At 45.2% G+C, this 15,947-nt stretch overlaps 2 protein-coding genes across 2 annotated transcripts in view; one reads left to right on the forward strand and one right to left on the reverse strand.

The window, feature by feature from the left end:
- pcnx2 (pecanex 2) overlaps positions 1-10,471 on the reverse strand; it is a gene marked incomplete at both ends in the record, with an annotated part of 48,744 nt that extends 38,273 nt beyond the window's left edge. The window contains 5 exons of the mRNA XM_083775048.1: positions 313-842; positions 4,233-4,266; positions 4,593-4,710; positions 6,527-6,729; positions 10,319-10,471. Coding sequence (XP_083631174.1) covers positions 313-842; positions 4,233-4,266; positions 4,593-4,710; positions 6,527-6,729; positions 10,319-10,471 — 1,038 coding nt within the window. The remainder of the gene's footprint in view (positions 1-312; positions 843-4,232; positions 4,267-4,592; positions 4,711-6,526; positions 6,730-10,318) is intronic.
- Positions 10,472-12,429: 1,958 nt separating this feature from the next.
- map3k21 (mitogen-activated protein kinase kinase kinase 21) overlaps positions 12,430-15,947 on the forward strand; it is a 30,257-nt gene continuing 26,739 nt past the window's right edge. Inside the window, exons 1-2 of the mRNA XM_083774676.1 lie at positions 12,430-12,480; positions 12,513-14,270. Of these exons, the coding sequence (XP_083630802.1) occupies positions 13,466-14,270 (805 nt within the window). The 5' untranslated portion in view covers positions 12,430-12,480; positions 12,513-13,465. The remainder of the gene's footprint in view (positions 12,481-12,512; positions 14,271-15,947) is intronic.

Raw genomic sequence — 15,947 nt, forward strand, 5'->3', positions numbered from 1 at the left:
TATAGATGGTGATTGATTGAACAGTCACACATTAAAAGAGTGATTGAATAATAATAATAATAATAATAATAATAATAATAATATGCAGTAAGACGCCTGAGGGGGACCTCGACCTCGGCGAGGTCGGGCGCTGGCGCTTTGGCATGGGGGGTCAGATCGACATAATATGGAATTAATTCTGTACAAGCTACAAGCATCTCTAAACTATCTCTAATCTCAAATCGTATAAATGGTATCCACACTACAAACTACTGTAGAGCGCACACAAGGATGACTTCTGTAATGCACTTCTCACTTCTAACTTCTACTTACTGTAGATTGTACCTGCGTAGGAGGCTGGGGTGCTTTGACAGGACTGTCTTGGTATTCCTGGAGGTTCTCCAGTGAGTTGTTGTTGGGGTCCGAGGGCTCCTTCTCCCCGTCGCTCTCCTCCCCACTCTCCCCTTCGCTCCCCTTGGATAGAGGCAGACCTTCGTCTGCCACCTCCCCGTCCTCAGCGTCTTTCTCAACTGATCTCTCCTGTTGTTGTGAGTCATTCTCATTCTCAGTTCTCCTGTCCTGCTCCCTGTCGGGATCTGTCAGAGAGCTCTGGATGCACATGTCTTCTTCTCTCCCACCCCCGGACTCACTTCCAGTCCTCTCAACATCTTTTTGTCCAGTCCCTGCTGCTGATCCAGGCCTCGGCTCCTCTCCCCCAGCCCGAGACGAAGGCCTCTGCTGGGCCTGCAGCAGTGGGGCGGCCTGGTCTGGGTTGGGGCTGGAAAGGTCCTCTGGTGAGAGCTCTTGATTGGGATCGAGATCTTCCTCTGCCTGTTTCTCCTCTGTGGCATTGTCATGCTCCCCTAGAACGAAATGGAAAGTGGGCTCATTGATTGATTGATTGATTGATTGATAATTGTATTAGACAATAAAATGCAAACAGTACAGGGGTACAGTCAAGCACAAATGGTACAAAAGGATAGTACCGAAGAAAGACCTTGCAGTCTTGTTTACATTCGGGTCCCATACATTCATTCATAACACAACAATGACATCATTTATATCTCAAACATAATTAAATCTGGGTACATGTTGGAATAGAAATAAATTGGGAAAACAAAGGGTAAAGAGGTGGGGCAATCACATTCTCTCTCTTTGACCTGATGACAGTGACAGGTGAATTCACACCTTTTTTTAAAGGAAACCAGTGATTTGCTTGTTTTGAGGGAAAGGGGCAGGGTATTCCACACATGAGTGGCAGTGCTGTGGAAGGTGGATTCACCGATATTTGTTCTAAAAATAGGTGGCACCAGATAATTATTCACACTCCCTCTAGTGTTATGTCTACTAACGTGCCTAATATTTGACAGTGCATTTTCTAATAATTCCTTTACCCATTTTACCCAGTTTTGCATTCCTCTTTTAAATAGTTTCATATTTTGATACAACGGTTAAGATATATTCGCCACAAAAATCTCCCCAGTGCAATAAAATAAATCACCAACTGCCACAAACTCCACTACGGAAGAGCATGTTGATACTAGGGCTGTCAAAGTTAACGCACTATTAACTAGTTAACTCACAATCATTTTAACGGCACTATTTTTTTTAACGCGCGATTAACGCACTGTGAAGTTTGACAGAACGGTTGAGAGATGCATGGCAATTTTACACTGAAGAGTTGAATAATTGTTAAACAGCTGCATTACTTAAGTTAATTTAAGTCTACACAATTAGAAAACTTAGAAAACATGTTATTTTGATCAACATGGCCTGTTATCTCTTGTAATAGTACCATTGGCCAACATCAATACAGTTCTTTAGTTTGGGTCTGGAAGGCTAAATGTCATCAAATGGTGGTCCGTGGCTCAAATGCAGAATAAATAATGGACCTTGATATGAAAAATCTTGAAAACCACTGATTTAAGGTATATTTAGAACGGATAAAAAATATGCGATTAATTTGCGATTAATCACAGTTAACTATGGACAATCATGCGATTAATCAGATTAAATATTTTAATCGATTGACAGCCCTAGTTGATACATTATGCATCCATCTGATGCACTGCACTACAGTGACTATAGACATCGGCTCCTTCCATTAGCTGACCGTGCTTTGACAAATCACCGGTGCATGAGGTCATAGATTTACTGGAAGCACTCGACTGGTCTGGCTGTGAGGCTGACTGTTCTGGTTGTCTGGCTGTTCTGGATGACTGTCCGTCTGGCATTCTGCCTGTTTGGCTAGCTGGCTGGCTGGCTAGCCACCTGGCTAACAGGTTGACAGGCATTCTGGCTAATTTGGCTGCTGGTTGGGTGCTTGCCTGAGCATATTTGTAACCGTGATGTGTTAGCAGAATTGGAAGTGCTAAATCTACATTGTCCGATTATTTCTCCTGTGCATTAGAGAAGTGGAACAGAGCGGGCCAGATGTCTAACAATGTGCTACATTTCTCCCAAAATGTTTTCACTGACTAGACTTAAATAAGTGAATAGAGAACATGCATACATATGCATAAATCATACATATGCATAAATCAACAGTGAAAATAGCAACATTAAAAAAGCAAGGTTTATGCACCCATATGTCGTTTATAGTCACAAGCATTAGTTTGAGGAAACAGCTAGCAAAACTACCATGGCACAGACATTCAAACTATGGGTTGTACCCAGCGCTAATTGGCCCACATCACTCCAAATTCCAGATTTCATTTTACAGTGCCGCTTTTATATTCAACTTGATTTATGACCATACCTGTTGTTTACAATTTATGTTTGGTAAGGTTTGCGCTTGTTTTGTAGTACGACTTCATAACTTCCAGAGCTGCCATGTCTCACCCTTTGAGTGTGACAGTCACGCAATTTAACCCTTTACCACGCACCACGCCACACATGCCATTTCACACGCATTATAATGATAAATAACAATTTTCTCTGCGGGTCCCTGACTGTGTGACGCATGGAAATGAGCCATGCGGAGTTTAACATCGCTTCGAAATATTTTTCATGGAAGACAATATAGCCCCCACAAGTTACAACAAGTGAGTAAGTGACCTGTGACTATCTCTCTTCTATACTGGTGTGTGGCGTCTCTTGCGTGATATGAGGAAGTGGAACGGTGCCATAGCCCGTGCACATTATAGGGACAAAGTCGTGTGTGTGTGTGTGTGTGTGTGTGTGTGTGTGTGTGTGTGTGTGAAGTGAAGTGAAGGGGGAGGGGCCGCATCGTGACTTCTTTCTGTTCATAGAGAGAGAGAGCCCACAGATGTGTTTGAACTAAGAAAATGTAAAAATAAGGAATTTTCCCACATTCCAGTTTTCTGACATATTCCCCAATTTCCACTGAGATTATGGGGTGAATGAATGTGGCCAGACCCATCTTCTCTTTCTGTCATAGTGACATTGTCCTGCATCAGATCATGTCCAAATCAGGTTCTCCAATCTCCAGTAGCCTCTTCAGTTTTTTGAAGATTTTTTGAGTGGTGCAACCACTCCCTTACAGAGCTATGTGTGTGGCTGGCTGGGTCTGAGCACTATGTGTGTGGCTTGCTGGCTGGCTGGGTCTGAGCACTGTGTGTGGCGTGCTGGCTGGCTGGGTCTGAGCACTATGTGTGTGGCTGGCTGGCTGGCTGGGTCTGAGCACTATGTGTGTGGCTGGCTGGCTGGCTGGCTGGCTGGGTCTGAGCACTATGTGTGTGGCGTGCTGGCTGGCTGGGTCTGAGCACTATGTGTGTGGCTGGCTGGCTGGGTCTGAGTACTATGTGTGTGGCTTGCTGGCTGGCCGGCTGGGTCTGAGGAGCATAGATAGATAGATAGATATCTTTTTCATTTCTACTTTAAGCATGAGGAGGCTGTCAGTGCAGGGAGAGCAGCTGGCATGGAGGTGAAGACATCAGTGTTAAGGTTAAATATCAACGTTAAAACGGGCCAAATCCACATTAAAAAAAGCCAAAAGAAATTGCTGAACACATTAAGACACTAGAGTCTCACTCTTGACATTTTCTGAAATATGGCAGCCCTGATAACTTCTCTGTTATGAAGTTCAATTGCTTAACCTGAACACTATCGCTGCATATATTCCTGATTCCTGCTGAACAAAACAAGCCTTGCTCACTGGAGGTTTATCCTAGGTAAAACTGTAGCACTTAATTGATGAGTTAGTGTGTGCTGACATTGCTAAAATACATTATTTAAAAATGAACATTGTGGACCATGCCACCGTTTCATGCAAACATATGAGACAGCATTACCTTCTGTAGTCAACTTGTCTGTCTTTGGACACTCCTAAATGAAGACAAATCAGGGACATATTATCATATTATCAGGTTTGTGTTAGCTGAAGCAGAGACCATCTTTCACTCAACGTCAATAACAAATGTCTGCAGTGAAAAGTACAATCTACAGTCTGAATGTATGTTCTTACAATGTCCATGTAATGTGTGTATAGTCTTGTGTTCATTGCGCAATTGTCTCTTGCGCTGTTGTCACAGGCTGACAGCACCATATGCAGATGCGATCTCTGTGCATGATCATCGTCTTTGGAAAGTGAAAAGTGTTTCTGATTCTGATGAACCTGTCTTTCATAAAATGTTGGTTTGCGGTCCACTCACCGCTCCGATCAGCCCCTGGTCTGTTTCTGTCTGTTTCACGGTAACCTGGATCACTGGACTGGGCCGGTTACGAGCCAGCATCGTCATGGCAACACTGTCTGGGACTGTGCTGCTCTTCCTGTGTTGAATATAATAGGAAGCAAGGAGAGAGAGAGAGAGAGAGAGAGAGAGACATGAAAAGGGGATGAAGCACCTAAAATATTTTATTGCATTCTAGAGGGGTCTGGGCATGATGAACGATGAAAATCTATAATCAAATCAACTAGCCAGCTTGAACCATGGATTAGAGCGTAATCACAATTTGCGTCCTCACCTTCGTCTTCAATGTTTGCACGCTGGGCAAGACCTACAGTACGCTGTAGAGTGCATTGCTGGAATTTGGCGGTATCAGGATTTTTGGCAGAAGTACTGCTCAAGGAAATTACGTTGACGCTTTACAAATCTGTTTACATTCTCTGTGAATGGATGGATGGATGTTCCGGCCCGACAATCTCTGCCTAAGGTTGTGAGCAGGATTTTCTCTTTGCAGATGAGTAAGGCTGGGACTGAGGCTAAATGTTTGTGTTTTCACAATGTTTGTGTGTGCACAAACACAAACACATCTCAAAGCTGGACATAGGAGGGGCTATACAGTGCAGGCAAAAGACGGTCTTTCTGTGTTTCTGTTTTAATTCATTTCTGTTCCATCATTCAGGAGATATAGAGCCTGTATCAACTGAGTCTGTCAAAGGTGCTGAACAAAGTGTCCAAGTTCCTGCCCACCACTGTGGAGACTGGGGTTTTATTTCTCCGGCTTGGCCAAGTTTCCAGTAAACACAATAGGGTATGTTCTTGTGGGAAGACGGCATGTGTTGCATTACTAGCGAGTAGCGACTCAAATTAGATGGACGGCATGTTATGTATGCCCTTCCGGCAAAACTCCCCAATGTTAGGTGAAAAGAAGCGGCTCCCCCATGTGCATTGGGTGATTGGGTTTACACAAACACTCAATACTTTCCATTCGTTCTCAATGGCATTTAATGTTTGTGTTAGGACAAAGTGTGTGTATACACACACACACTAAAAGCATGAACATAGGAGGGGCTAGCACCCCTCAAAAACAAAACTTAATGACACAGACAGGGTGATAAAACTCAAGGATATACACTCAACAAGGGGTCTGAATGCAGAAACATCATGGATAAAATCAGGTAATCAGGGATTACCCAGATTTAATATGCCGCTGCCCTCCATCTCGCATGCACTGGTATATTTTTATGAAAGATCTGCCTAGAAAGCTGCTCTTGGCATCGGGAAGAACAATACCAGTGCATCACTTATCTCTCTGCATAGTCCCCCGCACAGATGGCCCATGGGGACTCACCATATCTACTGTATGGTCTCAAACCAGGAGGAGTATAGGCACTCTCACTGTGCTTCACCCACTGATTACCAAGATGGATTAGCAGGAACGCTGAAAGGGAGACCACACTGGAGAGGCACAGGAGAAATGAAGGAGCACATGTCGCTCCAATTGACTATTCCACCTCTGGGCACAGCACAGCCCAGGGCTTCTTCCTTGTGTTCAGCCTGAGGACGACACTAAGTAACTCACTCTCAGCCTGGCACAAAGCCTGGGTAGCCATCGCATTTATTTAGCACTCTTCTAGTCGTGCAGAGCATCAGGGGAACCTTTCCGATTCCCAAATGACAATTCCGCCTCCTGAGCCATAGCCGCCAACACTCATCATGGGAATTAATTGGGAACAACCTTGAACTGTGATTGTTCCGCCTCCATCCATTTTAGGCCCTTAGATAGAGGGGGATAGGTGGTGACACAGGTATGTGTAGCACAGTAGTCCTTCCTGAAGCCCAGAAGCATAATATCTCCTTTGGGAAATGGGCTTTCCCCTTTGGATGAGCAGTACATGTGGTTGTTTGCACATGGATCTTACCTGATTCCGGCGGACAGGCAAGGATCAGAAGCATTGCTCTTCTTCTCAGGAGCCTTGCTCAGGTCTGACAAGCTGCTTCGTACCACCGCCTCTCCCTGGTCAAACATCACGTGAAGCCGGTAGTTGGCCAACTTAATGAGGATGAAGAAGACAGTGATAGAGGTACAGTAGATGCTCAGTGCCATGGTGGTGGGGGGCAGGGCCTGAGAGAGAAAGAGATATAGAGAGAGAATTAATAATTAAATCATGTGGATCTCGGTATTCAGAATAGTAGGAAAGCAAATGACATTGTTGTCAATCATGTGACTATGGCTAACCAGGTTGCTAACCAAATAAACACAGCCAACGAGCGCTACTAGCATGCTGTAAACAAAACAAAAACTGTAAATTCTCAAACTGTAAAGTCTCATTTAAACATATGTTTATTGATTTTCTTTACAGTACAAAGAAGTAATTTCAAAACAATTATTGACATATATTTTCCCTCCCACATCCCCATGGCAGCACAAATACAAACAAAATCTTATCAGGAAATGTTTTGACAACAATAAATACGGAACAAAAAAATTATAACAAAACTAAAACTAAAATAAAAAACATTACATACAGTTAAACAAACAAATGCACAATGTCAGTCACAGTTCCCTACCCCCACCCCACAGCTGACTACTCCAATGTCTCATTTAAACAGACACAAGTAACCACTTTTGTTATTGCTTGTTTTTGTATTGCTTCATGGGAGATGCATTGGACGATAAAAGCTGTCATCTTCAAAGCCGAATGTGTATTATTTTTTCCACCTCCTACTTTCTCACCTATCCTGGAAGAGGGTGCTATTTTGGGACTAACGTAGCTTCTCTTCATTGGTTGCTGTGGGTTTCAGAATTGATTTTAAGATTTTACTGTTGACTTTTAAAGCTCTGCAAGGCTGCAAGGCCAGGCTCAGAGTGCTGCCTTAGATCCTCAGATGTGGCCCTCTTTGTTCTTAAAACTCTCCTCACATACCGCAGGCTTTGGCATTATAGCCAAGACTATAATGGCAGCTATAGTGTCATCTTTGAGGGGCGCCAGCCCCTCCTATGCCCAGCTTTCCGGGTTTGTGTAAACACAAACCTTGAAGATAAAAGTGAGGACGAAAAAGTGAGGACGCAAATTGTGATTGGCCAGTGTGTGTGTGTGTGTGTGTGTGTGTGTGTGTGTGTGTGTGTGTGTGTAGTGTGTCCACAACCGAAAATCTAAAAATCTCATACTGGTATCTCTGTCTGTCTGTCTGTGTGCGACTGTGCCTGCGTGTATGTCTCTCTGAGTACCTTTTATGCCTGTGGGGTCTGTCTGTCTCTGTCTCTGTGTCTGTGTACGTTTCATGCCCCTGTGGAGCTCCCTGATGTCATCATACTGATGTCATACAGACTGGCCTCCAAGTGCTATATGAGAATAAGTACTGCACCAGTTCTTTATACTGTAAACATGTGATGTGACAATAACGCTGATTGTACTATAACAACGGGTACAACAGGTAGCCTACTCTGACAATGGGTACAACGGGTATTGCATAACTGGAAGGGCATCCGTTCCCAACGGCATTGGCCTAGTATAGTAATAATAATAATAATATAATAATAACTAGAATTTCGCCGCCCTTCGGCCTACGTTGCAGCCGTAAAGAATATGGACAAAGCGTTCTGCGGGTCTAACATGAACGTAAAATGAAGCCTGTCAGTCCTTGAATTGTACATCGCCATCTTTCTAGATCCGTTTGGGCCCAGCTGGCCATTGGCTGGCCCAGACAACGAGGCGGGACTTCCCCCCTTCTTCTCCGTTGGTTTTTATTTTGACTCGAGTGGGTGGGGAATCCCGATCATAGACTGTAACGGTAGCCACGCCCCTCAGAACATACGGGACTTTATGGTCATTCTTTTTATAAATGGGACCATAATTTTCCAAAAAGAATATTATGACATTAGAAATGAGACTTTAAACTAGTGACTGCAGGAAGCAGAAAGTATTCATGACCATGTTTATTAAGGTAATACAGTCTAGGTGAAGTTGGGCCCAAATACATGGACTTCTATGGGGCTATGGTTTTTTTGGGGCCCAATGACAGCGCCACAACAGGCCATCATATGAACTTTCAGGAAATCCCGATTTCCTTAGTAGCTTCACAAAATATCTGTCTGACTGCCCCCCTGGTTGCAGCGCAATATGGGAAGAAGGAAATTGCGGGAGTTGACAGACTACACACACACACACACACACACACACACACACACACACACACACACACACACACACACACACACACACACACACACACACACACACACACACACACACAGTCACTGGTTAGGTTACTTTGAATCCGTGGTGGGACTGGGAAATAAATAATGTGCGGAAGAACTTGGCATCCGTTTTGTGGCGATGAGAGGTGGTGTGTGTGTGTGGCTGGCTGGCCATCGGAGACGCACACACACCCTGGGTAAATAGTATGTGTACTGCGCACGCACACACACACACACACACACACACACACACACACACACACACACACACACACACACACACACACACACACACACACACACACACACACACACACACACACGCAGGCTGGTGGTCTTGCACAAGAATGTGTTCTTTCATAGAAATGGGTATTGTACTGTAAATATGACAGTTGCATGGATGCAAAGTAGTGCGTGATGTCTGGACAGGCATGCTGTTGGTGTTGTGCATGGTGAGATGTGTGCAAACGGTGTAGTTTGGTAGGCGAAGGCGACAGAGGATGGGGTGTTGCGCTGGCTATTAGTGTGGCAGGATAATAATAATAATAATAATATTACCATCAGAGGTGGCAATGGAGCAAAGAAGAAACATCTCATCATATTGTGAGTTTTAACATGGCAGGTGAATTGCTTTCTCCCTCATTTGACCTAACAGTTATTATTGTGTATATAAATATATAATACCCTATAGTATATATGGGTCTGTTCTTTAGAAAAAAAAGAGATAGGAAGTTAGGAACATAGGCCTACAGAATGATGAAGTCAGTGAGTCATAATCTGTCACAGAAAACAATATCTAATCTCAATGAAATAGGTCAGTGTGTCACTGTATAGTAGCCTATCCCATGCAGCACTAGGCTACTACTATTATTTTAGGACAGTGAGGAAAACACTCTTCTGACTTCTGCAACGAATAGCAAAAAAATGCAGGCGGTCACTTTGGCTTTTATCCCAGTGGTGTTGACTATTAAAACACTGACAAAATAATTAACGTCCCGTTCACTCAGGTGGTGTTGTTGCAACATAATAACTTGCCATAATTAGGGCATAATTATGCAATACCCATGCAATACTAATTATAATGCTGATTTGATTAGACCTATTGCATTGCCGTATAAGTCGTATGAGTTTGATCTTGGCATGATGATGACGGCATAATGCTGCTGTGTTTATCTTTGTCCGTGCGCCGTGCCAATAACATCCTACGAAGCACGCTGACGCCTTGACTCCACAGAGCAGCCATGCGTTCCATAACTGCATGCGGGGAAATACTGCGACAATGCATTTTATTGCCCCTGTTTTGTAGCCCACACCACCCGTCTACGAGACGATGGCGGGTTAATTAGACAGTTAGCCAGGTCTTGTCATCGGACGCTTGGAAGCAGTAGCTATTTATCCATCATCGCCAATGACATGCATGATTGGTATGAAATGCCATGTACTGTAGCTATACTCACACCCCCTCCGCGGCCTTGTATATACTGTACGTTGCGTTCCGTATATAAATACTCACCAGATGAAGAGACAGGGGCAGCATTAATAGAAAGATCCACAGATAAAGGTGGCAGGAGTTATTGAATTTGTTCTGGTCCGGGTCGTGGTACCAACCCCCAGTCAGTGATGCCCAGACCCCCTGGCGCAGAGTCTGCACAACCTGGGAACCCATCTCTTCTGTCAGCTCAGCTGAGCTGCGGCGGACGGATGGATGGATGCTGCAAGGCAGGCTACAATGGAACGGTGTCCCTCCCTAGCGCATAGGCTGCTGAGCCTCCATATTGGGGCGAACTAAACCGTTTCTATATCATTCTTTCGCCGCTCTAGGTGTTGTCCTGCCGTCTGATTCCCATACCAATGTCAAATCGTCCATTGCTGCCGTGGTCCTCATCTTGTCCTATTCTCCTCTCTGTGTGTCTCTTTCTCGCTGTCTCTACAGATGCGCAGCTCCGCCCCTTTACCCCCCCCCCCCCAGTCCTTGTGACCTGTCCCTTTCTACCTGGTAATGGTGAATTATAACGTATACTACGTATCGCAGGCTACATTGCACTTATAGAAAAACATGGTTTATAAGGTGATTACTTAAATAGGCCTATTTTTGTTAATTGTCAATTGGTGGGTGTGGTATCATCTAGGCCAGGCCTATATGTTTGTGTTGTGTTGTTTAGAGAGAGAGAGAGAGAGAGAGAGAGAGAGAGAGAGAGAGAGAGAGAGAGAGAGAGAGAGAGAGAGAGAGAGAGAGAGAGAATCGTGGTCGTGGATGTCATTATGTAGCCGACTTATATACATTTGGTGCTTAATGCATATGCTTAAATATGCAAATGATGTGTGCGGGAGAGATCAATTTGATCGACACAAAGGAGACTACAATGTATTTATTTGGGAATATGTATAGCTACAAAAGCGCACTGAAAATAATTTGAGAGAGTCAGAGACAGAGAGATACATTGAGGCAGAGAAGGGGGGGGGGGGGCGGATTGTGCAATATGTGCGTGTTATTATAATAAGCTGTACAATTTCCATAATAAACCTGAAGGCGCGCTCTCCTCACCACATTCCATTGGAGGCTCCTCCCTCCTCGGAGGATGTTTCACATGGACCAGAAGCCACCAATCAGCGGCCACCATAGACAGACCCCAGGACCACATAGGGTAATGATTTTCCTTTAATAATAAATGTAAGGCAATCCTCTACCTATATTTCACACTTTATAATTTTATATCATAACAAAGTATAGCTGTTTTCCATTTGTTTTGCAGATGGGTTCACATATTCTATCATATATACATTTCAGATGATGATTTCATTGCAATGCTCAGCATAGTTTACTAGAAATGGCATGCACTCTGTCGAGGTGCCAACTTGCACACAAGTAGGCCATGTATGGCCCCCTTTCGGAACCCTCGGTTAGCTTTTCTGAATTTTGGACACGCCACCCTAGGGTCCCTGGCAGCTTATTCCACCCTACATGGGATGCAGATGTACATACTCTCTGTTCACGGAGAGTGGCGGCGTCGCTTGAGTGTTGGTGAGATGTTTCAAAGATGCATAACACAGCTATAGGAGACCGCCGCGCCGCAATGTGTAGGCCTACGAAATGTCATTAACCGCCGATGCCGTTATGTATTTTTAATCTTGTGTGCGCAAGCAGAGTGCGCCATGTGCTCACCACTGGCATCACCACTGACGATGCCAATGGCATCACCACTGGCATCACCACTGGCAAGTGGCAACACCAGGAATACTGGTCCCTCATTGCCTGTTAATAATGACGTTGCCGGAGATGCTGGTCCCTGATTGGGCTACGGTCACATACCCAGCCGCTATGATTATCAAGTGCAGTAAAGCCTGAGTACATATGAAATGGCTATAGGTATTTTAACCAGTGATTATTTATTGTCAATTTGTCACATAATAACATGTTTACAGGTGTAAATTGAAATTCCTTTTTGTGCAAATAATAATAATGATGACAATAATAATACCGGTAATAATCATAATCAATAACAGATACTAACAGATAGTACCATTTTCTTGACCTTTCTTCAAGTTAAAAAGTGCAGTTCAAGGTATATTTCAATAGACACATGCCAATTAGAGGCAAGAAAACACCCCGTGTCACAGGACCAGGCTGAGTTCCCAGGCTCCGCTTCTCTGGCACGCTCCGACAAGTGTGTGTGTGTGTGGTGACGATGGCGTTGTGAGTGAGTGAGTGAGAGAGAGAGAGAGAGAGAGAGAGAGAGAGAGAGAGGGGGTTGTTTGGTGATTAAAGTTGACGGAACTATCTTGGTATCGCTCATTTAGATCTATTTTTTGTTTATTTTTTATTTTCTTCAACCCAAGATGTTGAATGGGTCTATAAACACTCGACCGTCGTCCGTTCCCACACTGGAGAGAGAAGTAGTAAGCTCCTGAATGCACCAATCGAAGAAGAAGTTGGTGGACCAACTTTTCCAGTGCCATACTACTTCTACCAGGCTGACCGAAGCTAGGAGGCTAGCTCACCAGCTCGCTGCAAAGTGCGGAATGCGGTCAAAACGGAAAGGAAGGTCCACCAAGCGAGCTGTGAAAATACACTCCTAGAAAGACGGCCATTCGTTTAGTTCGGTCGGTGTGGTTTCGGAGAGTTTCGCCCGGCTGGAGCCCCGCTTCATTCGGTCTGAATGGACGGTGCAGGTGCACCTCTCTTCTTGCGGCACCTGCGAAAACTCTGTAGCCCCGTCCGTCGGCGGAGAGCTAACGCTAGCTTCAAACGTTAGCTTTCGCTGTTAAACTATACCAAGTTTCATATAATCTATATCTGATACATACATTCTATTTTTTGGTAATTGTTGTGTTTTCACTGATGTTTCTCGAGTCGCTGGCGCGCGCGATGGCAATGACATTGGCTGACATGTATGGGCTAACTTTGGCCAACAGCTAGTGGTTGACCCACAGTGGCGACGTGGATCCACAGTTTTCAGACTCTGCCTCTGCCTCTCAGGACTTTGGACCACGGTTTGACCTCGGCCTGGGCCACACAGGGGAATTTCACCCTGTTGTGCCCTAGAGCTTCACAGATGTGACCAAAAAAATGAACAGTACAGTTTGGTATTTTTCACCATTTTGAGTTGTAACTTAGGCACTGGAGCTGAGCACCCTATGGTGCGATTACAGCCACCGAGAAATGGATGTCTCTCAGGCGAGTCAGGCCCCTTTCCCAAACGGTGAAGGGCGGCCGGACGGCGGGGCAGGGACGGGGGAGCTCGCCTGGACAGACTCCCCCATAGCCCGGGCATGGGCGCACTCTGCCCCGCTGTGTTCGACTCGCTCCCTCTGGACCGCCGCCTACGACTACGAGGCCAGCGGGGAGGACGAGCTGAGCCTGCGGCGAGGAGACGTGGTGGAGGTTCTGTCCAAGGACGCTGCCATATCCGGGGACGAAGGTTGGTGGACCGGTAAAATAAATCACCGTGTCGGGATTTTCCCCTCCAACTACGTGACATACCAGCCCGCTATCTACCGGCTCCCCGCCACGGGGGGCTCGGTGGGGGACCGGGAGCGCGTCCCGATTTCGCCGGCGCAAATCGTTTTCGCAGAACTTGTTCTAGAGGAGATAATAGGTGTTGGTGGATTTGGTAAAGTCTACCGGGGGACGTGGAATGAGCAAGAGGTGGCCGTGAAAGCGGCACGACAAGACCCGGACGAGGACATAACAGCCACCGCTGACAGTGTTAAACAAGAAGCGAAACTTTTCTCAATGCTGCAACACCCCAATATTATCAAGTTGGAAGGAGTGTGTTTGGAGGAGCCCAATCTGTGCCTGGTCATGGAGTACGCCCGCGGCGGCACCCTAAACCGGGCGTTGACCGGCAGGAGGATCCCGCCACACATCCTGGTCAACTGGGCCGTTCAGATCGCCAGAGGGATGCACTACCTACACGAAGAGGCCGTGGTTCCAATTATTCACCGCGACCTCAAGTCTAGCAACAGTAAGGTGTCCTGTGTGTGGGAGAGTGAGTTATTGAGTGAGACATCTTGGGATTGTTTTTTCCAAGATTTCTACAAATAAAATGTATTTATCACTCACTCAGAAGTACAAGTAATGCTGGTGTGACATGTAAAATGAGAGCAAATGGCAAAACAATATTATTATCAACCTGTTGCTCCTAGGTTTTCTCACCCAGCCAGAGACACATGTTGTGTTGTCTTCAACAGCCATCATAATTGGGATGTTCTGTTTATAAACTCCTCACAAAATGTTTGGAAACAATTGGCATTGTATTTTATATTTTTAATGATTAGTCACCTTTACAACAAGGTAGATAATGGTATAACTTGCAATTAAGGATTGTGGAATGAGTAACACAGTTAAACGTGTGGGCATCTCCCCCCCACACGACTGGGCCAGTCGCACAGTTGTGCGACTAGCACCTGAACATGGGTCCTGCAACTTTGTTGAGTTTGTGTTTGCTCCATAGAAGAAATGAGACTTTAAACTAATGACTGGAAGAAGAAAGTATTCATGACCATGTTTATTAAGGTAATACAGTGAAGTCTAGGTGAAGTTGGGCCAAAATACATGGGCCTCTATGGAGCTATGGGGCTTTTTGGGTCCAGTCCAGCGCCACAACAGGCGCCACATATGAACTACCGATTTCAAATGAGGCTTCACGAAATATCTGGCTGACTGCCCCCCTGGTTTGCTCCAAGAAGCAACACTTCTGTCCCTATTGAACGTTTGTCCCTTCAGGATGAGGCCCGTGCGCGCCTGCACGGGCAAGTGGAAGCTGGTGTCCCGTTAGGCAGAGTGGCAGCATTATTTGGTGTCAGGCTCAGTCCTGGTACTATTTCCAAACTTAGGACCAAGTTTCGTGAAACTGGTGAAGTCAAAGGAAGACAACACCCCAAGAAGACCAGATCCTCACCCTTGCATAGGCATTCTTGTTTTTCTTCCATAGATTTACAGTGCAACGATACCGCAGACGGATGTAAAAGTTGCAGGACCCATTATCAGGTGCCAGTTACACACACCTGTGACTGTTAGACAACTTCCAGCAGTTCTGTGCTGACACTGGCTGGTCACTCAAAACGAGAGTGATTACCAACAGAAGCATATTGGGAGATTTTGGCAAATTGTTGGGGGTCGCTACCCACACATTTAATTGTGTTGCTCATTCCTTACAAGTTATACCTCGTTGTAAAGGTGACTAATCAACAATGAAAAATATATATGATACAATACCAATTGGTATAACGGAAGGGGAGAAATAATCGACCGAAGTTAAGTTTCCAAACTTTTAGTGAGGAGTTTATTTAGGCAAGGGGTATAGGCAAAAAGTAGAGTACAGACGTATCATTATCATTAGAGACTGAGCAGTGGTGCAGAAAATTCACAATGCGCACAACAAAGTCCTCGGTTCACATGCTGAGTTCATAGTTTTCTTAAGCTGCAAACTGACAAAGCTAGTCTTGCCACAACTTGCGAGTTTGGAGAGGGAACAGGGATGTATAAGCAAGATGGAGTTTAAGAGTGTGTGAGAAAGGTCTGCGAGTATGAAGTGGAGGGGGAGATCCTTGAGAGGATGTGAAATAAGGTCAGAGTTTGCTCAGCTGAGTCCCACCGCCTGCCCCCCTCTTGTAACACAGACACACACACCCTACCTTCT

The sequence above is a fragment of the Protomyctophum parallelum genome (assembly GCF_964188405.1).
Source record: "Protomyctophum parallelum genome assembly, chromosome: 10".
Taxonomy (NCBI): domain Eukaryota; kingdom Metazoa; phylum Chordata; class Actinopteri; order Myctophiformes; family Myctophidae; genus Protomyctophum; species Protomyctophum parallelum.